Here is an 11,572-nt window from a genome sequence, read left to right as displayed (position 1 = left end):
CCAACCCTATGCATATTTTTAATTACTGGTGACATATATTTTTTCATCAACTACATGATTGCATTCATTTTTGTGTGCCTTTATTCATATTATGTTACTCTTTGTTAGATGTTTATTTTTTTTCTTCTTGATTTGCAGAAATTATGACCATTTCGCAGCAGGAATTTGCAAGGTACAGAGGAAAGTAGATATACTGAGTCTTAAAAGAGAAGTGCTAGCCGCGCACAGTGGCACATGCCTGTAATCCCAGCAGCTCAGGAGGCTGAGGCAGTAGGATCTCGATTTCAAAGCCAGTCTCAGCAAGAGCGAGGTACTAAGCAACTCAGTGAGATCATGTCTCCAAATAAAATACAAAATACAACTGAGGATGTGGCTCAGTGGTCGAGTGCCCCTGAGTTCAATTCCCGGTACCCAACCCTCCCCCCTCCCCCCAAAAGAGAAGTGCCCATGAACAGTTAGAATACAAAATAAGCAACTTGTGGCCAACCCAGCCTGTGTCCTGGTGCCCACATCCTCACCTGCAGAAAGTAGCATGATTCAAGGGCAATGCACAAGCACAAGGAAGACTGGTGGGAAATTGTGCCACCCCAACCTGATTTCACCTCTAGTTCCCCCTAGCTACTGCCCCTCTATAAATATTAACAACCCAGACCAAGAGGTTGCTTCTCACTCTCAAAGCAGCCCACACTCTCTCTTCCCCTTCAAGTGCATAATCTCTGCTTTCCTAAATAATTTGTCTGTGCCTCAATATGTGACATGTGCTAAAATTCTTTTCTGTCACATATGCCAAGGACCCTGTTCTCCAGAACTGAGATCCCTCTCTTGGGGACTGACTTGGACCTCCTCTGGTGACAATTTCCCTCCCTTTGGCCATTTCCCCTCTAGATTTACCTTAATATTTTCCAAGTTTGTTATTTGGAATTTCTAGTTCCAAATTTAAATTTTGTTGTATATTTAATTACGGTTAAATGATTTACATATTATTTTATGTAAATATGATTACATAGTTGTACATAAACTATATATATAATTTAATGTTTACTTCTATTTTCTTCTTGTGGCAAAATACACATAATTTGAAATTTAGCATCTTACCAATTTCTGTGGCTATATAGTTTTTAATTAAATATATGGGAGGGCCTAAATTATTATATTTAAGCTTTTATTTTCATGAATAGTAAATTAATTGTACCAATTCCATTTTTTCAACAGGCAATTATTAAGCATTTATTCTGATAAGCAATGATAAAAATGTAGAAAAAACCTAGGTGCAGTGGTGCACACCTGTAATTCTAGCAACTTGGGAGACCAAGGCAGGAGGATCACAAGTTTGAAGCCAGCCTTGACAACTTAGTGAGCCCTACCCCAAAATAAAACACAGAAAGGGGGCTGGGGATGTAGCTCAGTGGCAGAGTGTTTGCCTAGCTGCAGGAGGCCCTAGGTTCAATACCCAGGACTGCAAAATAATAATAATAATGGTAATAATTATAAAATAGATAAAAAGGACTGGAGATATAGCTCAGAGTCCCCCTGGATTCAATTCCCAGTACTGAAAAAAAAAAAAGTTAAAAGGTAATCCTATAGTCTGGTAGAAGAGACAAACAACTCCAGTATTATGTGATAAATGCAATGATAGACACGTATTGGTAGTCTATACCATGATATATTCACTCATACAATGAATGAATCACTTTAGTAATTGCTATAGGAAACAAAACAATTATGGTTCCTGTTTGGTTTTGGGTTTTGTTTTTTCGAGGTGGGGTCTTGCTATGTTGCCCAGACTGGTCTTGGTCCTGGGCTCAAGTGACCCTCCTGCCTCAGCCTCTGGAATAACTGGAACCACAGACACATGCCACCATACCCTGCCCCTGTTTTGATTTTTAAAGAAAGAGGGAGGAAAAGGAAGCCTGTAGTCAAACAGAGGATATAGATAAATGTACTGTGTGGTATATTGTGTGATTTATTGGGTGATAAATGTCATAATAGAAAAAACATGTGCTGCCATGGAAACATAGAGGAGATTCACCTAAATCTAATTGCGTTTCAGAGTCAGAAAAGCTTTCCGGAGGAGGTAACTGGGTGTTAAACAATAGACATGAGCTAGATGAAGGAAGAAACCAATCCTACACAGACAGCACACACACCAATGTACAGAGATATCAGTGATTCTGATGTGTACAATTTACTAAAAGTTATTTCTTATACTGAAGAGAATGGTGTAGTCAATTAAGAAATAAAGCTCAAAATGACCTGAAAAAAAAGTGTCTTCTATGCTAAATCTGAGCATTACTTCTCTGAATTCTTCCCTTTCACATAGAATGTTTATTGAGCACCTAGTGTCATTCTCTAAGTATCTTAGATGTATTAATCCTCATAATAATCCATGTAGTACTTATTATTATTATTATTATTATTATTGCATAAGAGGAAATCGTAGTACAGAAAGTTTCGATAACATATTTTAATTCAGGTGGTCTGACATGAGGCTGAACTATTAACCACTATGCCTCATTAATACATAATATTTAAAACATTAAAATACTTAAAACATTAAAATTTTAAGGTTATGGGGTTGTGGCTTAGCCAATACAGCGCTTGCCTAGCACATGGGAGGTACTGGGTTCCATCCTCAGCACCACATAAAAATAAATAAAATAAAGATATGTGTCCAACTACAACTAAAAAATATATTAAAAATTTTAAAGGTTATTTGAAAGCTAGAGATTCTGTACAATTTCTTTCTGTTTATCCTTCTTCCAGAATCATGCTGTTTAAATTGTTGTGGTATTTTCATCTTAATATCTGAAAGCAACTATGACCTCACTAGTTCTTTTTCAGGTTTTTTTCTTTTCTTTTTTTTATAATTTACCTATTTATTCTTCAAGTAACCTTTCTCAATAAACTAGTTGAACCAAAATTTGAGATTAGAGGATTTGGGTGAAAAGTACACTAAGTTTGTAAATTAAATTGGAAAGTATTCGTGTTTCATCCAGAAATTGCTTTATTTCTCCATTCGAATCTTCTTTTGACTCTGTTAATATAGCTGGTAACATTTATTAAGATTATTCTTAATTGTGTTTATGATTTTTATGGAGGTATAATGTCTTATGTGTTATTTATTATTGGTATACAGGAATGCTATTGACTTGTATATAAGATGTTTTTTTTTTTCCTGAAATGTGAAATAATAAAATTACCATTCAAAAACTCTAAAAATAGCAAAGGTATAGACCTTATTCAATCATGTTTGAACTATTTGCGTCAATGTGAAAGACCACGGAAAATGTCATTCTTCTTCACTGTTCACATACGTTTTAGTTACGCACCCAAACCATTGTCACCAATGCATTTTCGTCTAATTTTTCCCATAACGGGAGAGTAGGAAACGTGTGGGTGACTGCAGTAGGGCCACCTCCCTCAAGTTACGTGGCTCTCCAGGACTCATCCTGAGTCTCACAGTTCAAGCTAATCATTGACAGAGCTTTACAATCACAGGCTTTTACTAAAGCGTTGATAAGACAGTCCAACAGTTAGTGGCAAATGAAGCCAGGCTGTGCAGCAGGGTCTCCAGGGAATGAATGGATTTTCTTCAGTGCCGATGAAAGAAACATACACTATAGGAAAACAATGTCCAACGAGGCGCTGCAAAGATCTGTCATCCTGTCAGCATTTATTCTGCTACAAGCTGTTACCGGCTTCTCTGGAGACGGAAGAGCTATATGGTCTAAAAATCCTAATTTTAGTCCTGTAAATGCAAGTCAGCTGTTTCTCTATGACACTTTCCCTAAAAACTTTTCCTGGGGTGTCGGGACTGGAGCATTTCAAGTGGAAGGGAGTTGGAAGAAGGATGGAAAAGGACCCTCTATATGGGATCATTTCATCCACACACACCTTAAAAATGTCAACATTACGAATGATTCCAGTGACAGTTACATTTTTCTGGAAAAAGACTTATCGGCTCTGGATTTTATAGGAGTTTCTTTTTATCAGTTTTCAATTTCCTGGCCAAGGCTTTTCCCCGATGGAATAGCAGCAATTGCCAACGCAAAAGGTCTGCAGTATTATAATACTCTGCTGGACGCTCTAGTGCTTAGAAACATTGAACCTATAGTGACTTTGTACCATTGGGATTTGCCTTTGGCATTACAAGAAAAATATGGGGGATGGAAGAATGAATCCATGGTTGATATCTTCAATGACTATGCCACATACTGTTTCCAGATGTTTGGGGACCGTGTCAAATACTGGATTACAATTCACAACCCCTACCTAGTTGCTTGGCATGGATATAGAACAGGTCTGCATGCTCCTGGAGAGAAGGGAAACTTAGCAGCTGTCTACACAGTGGGACACAACCTAATCAAGGTACTGTACATTTGGCTTCTTGTTATACCTTCAGAATATATAGGCAGCAGAAGTTAAAAAGAAATACTAGGAAATTTGTCTCTGTTTAAATGGTCTTCTTTATTGAAATCTACACAGGTAATTTTAGGCTCATTCACAAGTTCTATCCTCAAATTTAATATTTAAAGTAGAGTGTGTTTTATTTACCTAAGTTATTATTAATGCATTAATCCTATTAGTTTTTTCCAAGAGGAAACTGGGACTGCTTTAAAATCTACACTTATGAGACTGGAGTTGTAGCTCAGTGGTAGAGCTGCTTTCCTAGCACGTGTGAGGCACTGGGCTCGATCCTCAGCACCACATTAAAAAAAAAAAAAAAGTAAAATAAAGGTAAAAATAAAAATCTACAATTATACATTAGAACATGAGAATGTGAGTTTACTTTCTGTGGGAAACCAATACTTTATACATTTAACTGCTGGAACTCTTTTCTGACATGTCATCAGTTCAGAATTATGTTAAAGGATCACCCTTTCAAATATGCATTTGTTGTTAGCATTGCTATTCTTAGTGGAACTTAGCTATAGTAAGATACATAAATGTTAGCTAGTGAATACATACTAAATACAGACACTGAAATAAATGTACTTCACACTTGGTGTTATTTGGGTTGTATGACAGAAAAGATGAGATTAATTATACTGAAGTTAAAATTTAAACTACTAATATAAAAACTGGGTAGAATGGGCTGTACCAAGTATTTTAAAAGGTATTTCAAAAGCTAGAGCCTATCTTGGGAAATACTAAACTTGTTAAAACAATAGTAAAATATAGCAAAATAAGAACTAATAGTTATTGAGTGTTTATTATGTCCTCCAGACTACATTAAATATTTTACATGCATTGACACATTTGATCCCCATAACAACCTTATGAACTAGGTCCTATCATGGTTCCCATTTTAAAGGTGAGGGCACTTAAACTTAGGTAGATTAAATAACTTGCCCAAGGTTACAGAAAAAAAATGCAGCTGTCATGAAGATGGGATTCATAAATGATGATATAATTTAAACACCATCTTTATTAAGAATCTTAAAAAGTAATCTTTCAGAAGTTTTCAGGAGTTTTAGCCTCACTTGGAGACTAACACCTGGAATCAGATTTAACTTTTTGAGTCGAAGAGTTTGCTTGGGAAAAATAAATTACTCAATAATAATAATAATAAATTACTGTTACATTTTGAAAGTGGAAAAAGAAAACATTATTAATCATATTTTATACTGTGCTAAGGGACATTTTTAACTTTTAAGGAGAAAATGTTAAACATGTAGAAAATTTTCAGTATTGTACAGGAACATAAAACTATTCCAGGCTAAACTTTCTTTTAGTGTTGGATTTTCTGACTTCTTAAATATATGGACAATAGTGCTATGGTTTTGGTCACATCAGCCCTTGTAGGAAATGGATTGTATGATCATTTCAAGGTCATTTGCACATCTTTGAATAGAGTAGCATATAGAACATATTATTAGTGTGGGTATACTACAACTTTGAAATATAAAACCTTAAATGGAAAATTTATATAGTTACTTAATAGCTATTAAGACACATACATGTTTTAAAACATTTCTTTTATGTAGCTCTTTTAATTATTAAGACAGTCCATGTTCATGTAAGCTTAAAAATATCAGATTGTAGCAAAAGATATAAAGTAAAAGTGTTAAAACTTCTCTTCCTCTCTAACAATCCCAATCCAAGGAAATTACTGTTAATAGTTTCTTATATATTCATTTTAAAGTTTCTTTTGTAAACACATACCAGGTATAGTTTATTTAACCTTTGAATAAGGAAAAATATTCTAAATTGTTGATAAGCTTCAGTTACCTGGAAAAATGTTAATAATTACAAATTTTCATGAAAAAATATGTTCCAGTAATAATCAATTTAAAGTCTTAAAAACTTACTATCTGATAAAAATACAGAAGAAAAAAGCATTAACTAACAAATGGATATTGCGTTCACATTTAAGTAAAAGTGCTGTATTTTCCATATGTTTTCCATTTTCCTCTAATTTGAGGTAAAACTCTGCCTTCAATGCAAAATTAGTACTTTCTGATAGTGACATAAGTTTCATTATTTTAAACCAAATAATTTGAAAACCAAATTTCAAATCATTGCTTCCCAAATAATTTCTTTTACCTCCTTAAAATTTCTAAATAACTAGACTAAGTAAATGTTGTAAGTGGTCCCTTGAAATAAGTCACAAAGTGAAATTCTCCGTATAACCCAGTGACCTATCGTACCCAAGAGAAATCTTGCAATGGTTTGGCAACCTGAGGTGCCAGTTGTCCCCACTTGTCCCCTCTTCATCCTTACTTTAACATAGAAAAGCTTCATTTGATATTTAATGTTGCAACGAAGTATTTTTTTCCTTAATGTTCTCTCTTTTGACCCAGAAAAACATTCTTTAGCATTCACTGTTAGTCCAACAACATTCAGTCAAATAAGCCTGAAGTAAAACTCAGTTCATAGATGGTTATTTATAGACTACTTTACTCCCCAATTCTCAGATAATGAAAAAATTTCAAAGTGGCTATTAGAGTTCCCTTAGTTGTAGAATGATCTTGAAGACTCCATCTCAGTTTAAAATGTCCTGGTGTGGAGGGGACCTGAATGGTTTGGCAGGTCCAAAACTGACTTGGAATTTAGATTTCACATTATTATATATCTGGTGATCAGAGCAAGTCTAAGCCTCTGCTAAAAATTTGCAATAATCCCACCTACTAATGGACGCTCTGCTCTCAGTTTTTAACAGTGTTCAGAAGAGAATGAGGGTGCCTCTTTTGATTTGGCCATCTTAAAACACAGTAATCACTACTCTAAATGCCTATCATCTCTGTGGCCACCTTGCCAGATAACTATTATTATCCCCTCCTTACGGAGTGCTATTTCTAATACATGCAATATTGATGCCCTGCATGAAATTCATTAGTGGCTCCCCAAAGATTCCAGGGTAAAGTCTAAATTTTTCACCAAGCCCTCAAGACACGACCCCACCCTCCCCTTCAGTCTCCTTTCTGGCCACTCTCTCATGCCACTACCAATGCCACCCCTTGCTCCTCACATTCCATCCTAATTCCCTGCTGCCATGGTACCAAATTTACCTTGCTGTCCCTCTGCACCCAGCCTCTCAGAGCATGCTCTATCAGCTAAAGTGCCCTTCTCAGTCTCTGCTTCACCCACCTAATGTTTTTTAAGACTCACCTCAGACAGTCACCATCTCTAGGTTATTCCTCTAGGTGTAAGCATCCCTCCATGGGCTCCCATAAGATGTCCTTGCTTCTGTCACAGCATTCATACCACAAGGTACCTTTCTGCCCTCCAAAGTGAGGGTCCCTCGAAAGGAGAAACATTTTTTTGTTTGTTTGTTGGGTTGGTTTTGGTTTTTTGTTTTATTTTGTCTTTATGTTCCCAGCACCTGGCACAGGATTTAACATATGTGAGGGTATAGATGTCAGTTGAATGAGTGACTTAGGATTTCTACCTTAAACTTTGTAATTTAAAATAAATGCAATGAAGTTCAATCTTTGTATTTCATCACATGATTGCTAATTCTTAAAATATTGCCTATATTAATCTAGTAGTATATTAGACATTGTTGGTTGCAAGTGACAGATCAAATTCAAGTTGACTTTAGCAAAAAGAGCAATTTCCTGGCTCAGTAACCAGATCACAGGGATGAATGGACTCAGTAACCAGGACACCCTCAGAGTCATCTTTATCTCAGTCTCTCATGTCCATTTCTTCTTGTGGGTTTATGTCATTATCTCCTTTGTAGAGGAAGGATTGCTTTTTTTTTTTTTTGCGGTGCTGGGGATCGAACCCAGGACCTTGTGCTTGCCTTGCTATATCTCCAACCCAGGATTGCTCTTCTTAAATTCAGATTTTTCAATTCCACAGATTTGGCCCATTAGGACAGGCCCTTGTCCCTCAGCAAAGCACCAAGGATTCACATTACTAACAACAGTAATGATGTCCGCTTCCATTCTATTTTTAAACCAATAAATTAACATAGTAATTTAAATTTGTAGATTTCCGTCTTAAAATGGAATACTTGAGAGCCTCTGAGTAATCACGCACAAAAGTTTGGTGAGGTAAATTTCCTCGTGAGATAGTAACTCATTCAGTTCATTACTCCACTGAATACTGTCAGCCTCCAGGATAGTTGGACCGTTTCATGATTTTAAATTTTTTCTTTTTTCTTTTTTGAGATTGGGTCTTGCCAAGTCATCTAGGCTGGTCTCAAACTTATGGGCTCAAGTGATCCTCCTGCCTCAGCTGCCTCAGTATCTGGAACTACAGGCCTTTCACCAGCACATCTGGCTAACATGCTATCTTTCATAGATAGATTCTGTTTACATAATACAAGAATTTCTGAGCCTTGGCACTGTTGACATTTTGGTCCTAATAATTCTTTGCTGTGGTGGACTGTCCCATGTATGCTAGGACGTTTAGCAGCAGCCCTGGCCTCTGCCTACTGGGACCCTCTCCCACCTCATCCCTATCCCCACTTCCCCATTCCTCCCATCCCAACTTCTACTTCCAGGGTTGTGACAACCAAAAATGTCTCCACACATTGCCAGGTGTCCTTGATAGTCAAAAGTCTTCCCCATTCCTCCACCTCTTGAAAAACCACTGACTTACCCCTATAACAGAAAATGGATTAAAGGCACGAAGCATTGCCTCCCATGCATGAGGCACTGGGTTAGAGTCTCAGCACCACATATAAAGAAATGGATAAAATAAAGGTCTATCAATAACTAAAAAAATTTTTTTTTTAAAGACATGAAGCATGAAGAACAAGGGCACTGAAATATGACCAGTATAAAGGGCATAAAAAGAATAATTTTTAAAAATTAGGGCTGGGGAGATAGCTCAGTTGGTAGAGTGCTTGCCTTGCAAGCACAAGGCCCTGGGTTCAATCCCCAGCACCGAAAAAAAAAAAAAAATTAACTCAAGGAGATTTTCATCCATAAGTTGCATACATAAACTCAAAACTATCTGGGCACAGTGGCACAAGCTTGTCATGCCTGCTACTCAGGAAGCTGAGGCAGGAGGATCTCAAGTTCAAGGCCAGCCAGGGAAACTTAGGCAGGCCCTCTTTCAAAATAAGAAGCAAAAAGGGGATTATCAGGTCTGGGGTTGTGGCTCAGTGGTACAGTGCTTGCCCAGCATGTGTGAGGCACTGGGTTCAGTTCCCTGTACCATGAAAATAATAATTTAGAGCTTTAAAAAGTGTTATGGAGGAAATAACATATAATCGCTAACATGACTACATCTAGACTGGCTTTTCACCTACTAGGAATAAACCATCTCTACTGGCTTTGTGTTATTTGTGAAATACTTGAGAGAGCTGCCCAAAATCCAAAACCTTTTTTTTTTTCTTTTTTGGTACCAGGGATTGAACCCAGGAGTGCTTAACCACCAAGCCACCTCTCCAGCCCTTTTTTAAAAAATTTTTTTTGTAATTGTAGATGGACATCATGCCTTTATTTTATAGGTTTTGTTTATTTATTTATTTATTTTATAACTTACTTATTTATTTTTATGTGGTGCTGAGGATCAAACCCAGTACCTCACATATGCTAGGCAAGTGCTCTGCCACTGAGCTACAGCCCCAGCCCTCCCCAGTTCCTTTTTATATTTTATTAAAGACAGGATCTCGCTAAGTTGCTAAGGCTGGGTTTGAACTCGCAATCCTCCTTCCTCAGCCTCCAAACCATTTATTTCACATTAACCTTTATTTATTTATTTATTTATTTATTTATTTATTTATTTATTTATACTGGGGATTGAACCCAGGGGCATTAAACCACTGAGCCACATCCCCAGCCCTTTTAAAAAATATTTTATTTAGTGACAGATCCTCAATAAGTTGCTGAGGCTGACTTTGAACTCGAGATCCTCCTGCCTCAGCCTTCTGAGCTGCTGGGATTACAGGAGTGCACCACCACACCCAGCCTGTTAGATATTTATGAACAAAACATTAAACTAACTTTTTAAAAAAGCTTGTTCTCTTCTTGTGAACAAAATTCAAGAATTTAAATAAAATGCTATATAATAATTTTTTACTAATTTTTGATGCCATACATTAATTATTTCACAAAGTTTGTTTTTTGAGGGGTGTCACTTCATGTTAAATTTTTTCTGGTTTTTTGTTTATTCGCATACTCAAATATCACATGTACTATTCTTTACTAAAATGCTTTTCTTTTAAAATGTTGTTTAGTCTTTTTTTTTTTTTTTTTTTTTCTGAAGTGTTTGGTGCTGGGGATTGAACCCAGGGCTTCAGGCATGCTAGGCAAGCCCTGTACCACTGAACTGCATCCCATCCCTTTAAAATTTTATTTTTGCAGCAGGTGTGGTGGCGCACGCCTGTAATCCCAGCAGCTCAGGATGAGACAGGTAGATCGTGAGTTCAAAGCCAGCCTCAGCGACTTAGTAAAACCCTGTCTCTAAATAAAATGTAAAAAAAAAAGGGGGGGGGCTGGGGATGTGACTCGGGGGTTAAGTGCTCCTGGGTTCAATCCCTGGTACCAAAAAAAAAAAAAAAAAGGAAAAAAGAAAAAGAAAAAAATTTACACCAACAATACGAGAGACCCAGGAGGCTGAGTCAGGAGGATCACAAATCAAGGCCTGCCTGGGCAATTTAGTGAGATCCCACCTCAAAATAAAATAAAAAGAGCTGGGAATGTAGCTCAGTGATGAAGTGCTCCTGGGTTCAATTTCTAGTACCTCAAAGAAAAAATATGGGGCTGGGGTTGTAGCTCAGGGGTCTTGCCTCTCACATGTGAGGGGGGTTCGATCCTTAGCACCACATAAAAATAAAGGTATTGTGTCCATCTACACTAAAAAAAAATTTAAAAATATATTCTGAAGGAAAAATTCATATCCTACTATAATGAAAAACCAATATTTTTAATACCCCCAAAATAAATATATAATAGTTAAATACAAATTTCTCAACTTTGCTCCCCTAATGTCATCTCCCATAAAAAAAAAAAAAAAAGAGGTAGGTGTACTAGGCTTAGAAAACACCACCAAAAGTGTAAATTTTACTCAGCATTTTAGTGTACACTTAGTCCCAAAACCAAACATATATATCATTTAAAAACATCATAAAGTACTTTTTCTTACATAAGTAAGATAATTGAAATAATGTGCA

At 36.5% G+C, this 11,572-nt stretch overlaps 1 protein-coding gene across 1 annotated transcript in view; it reads left to right on the top strand.

Annotated features, from left to right (window-relative positions):
- The first annotated feature begins 3,543 nt into the window (after positions 1 to 3,543).
- Klb (klotho beta) overlaps positions 3,544 to 11,572 on the top strand; it is a 36,300-nt gene continuing 28,271 nt past the window's right edge. The window contains exon 1 of the mRNA XM_047567272.1: positions 3,544 to 4,368. Within this exon, the coding sequence (XP_047423228.1) occupies positions 3,544 to 4,368 (825 nt within the window). The remainder of the gene's footprint in view (positions 4,369 to 11,572) is intronic.

The sequence above is a fragment of the Sciurus carolinensis genome, chromosome 10 (assembly GCF_902686445.1).
Source record: "Sciurus carolinensis chromosome 10, mSciCar1.2, whole genome shotgun sequence".
Classification (NCBI taxonomy): domain Eukaryota; kingdom Metazoa; phylum Chordata; class Mammalia; order Rodentia; family Sciuridae; genus Sciurus; species Sciurus carolinensis.
The sequence above is the reverse complement of the archived record's forward strand: the minus strand, read 5'-3'. Positions and strand labels throughout refer to the sequence as shown.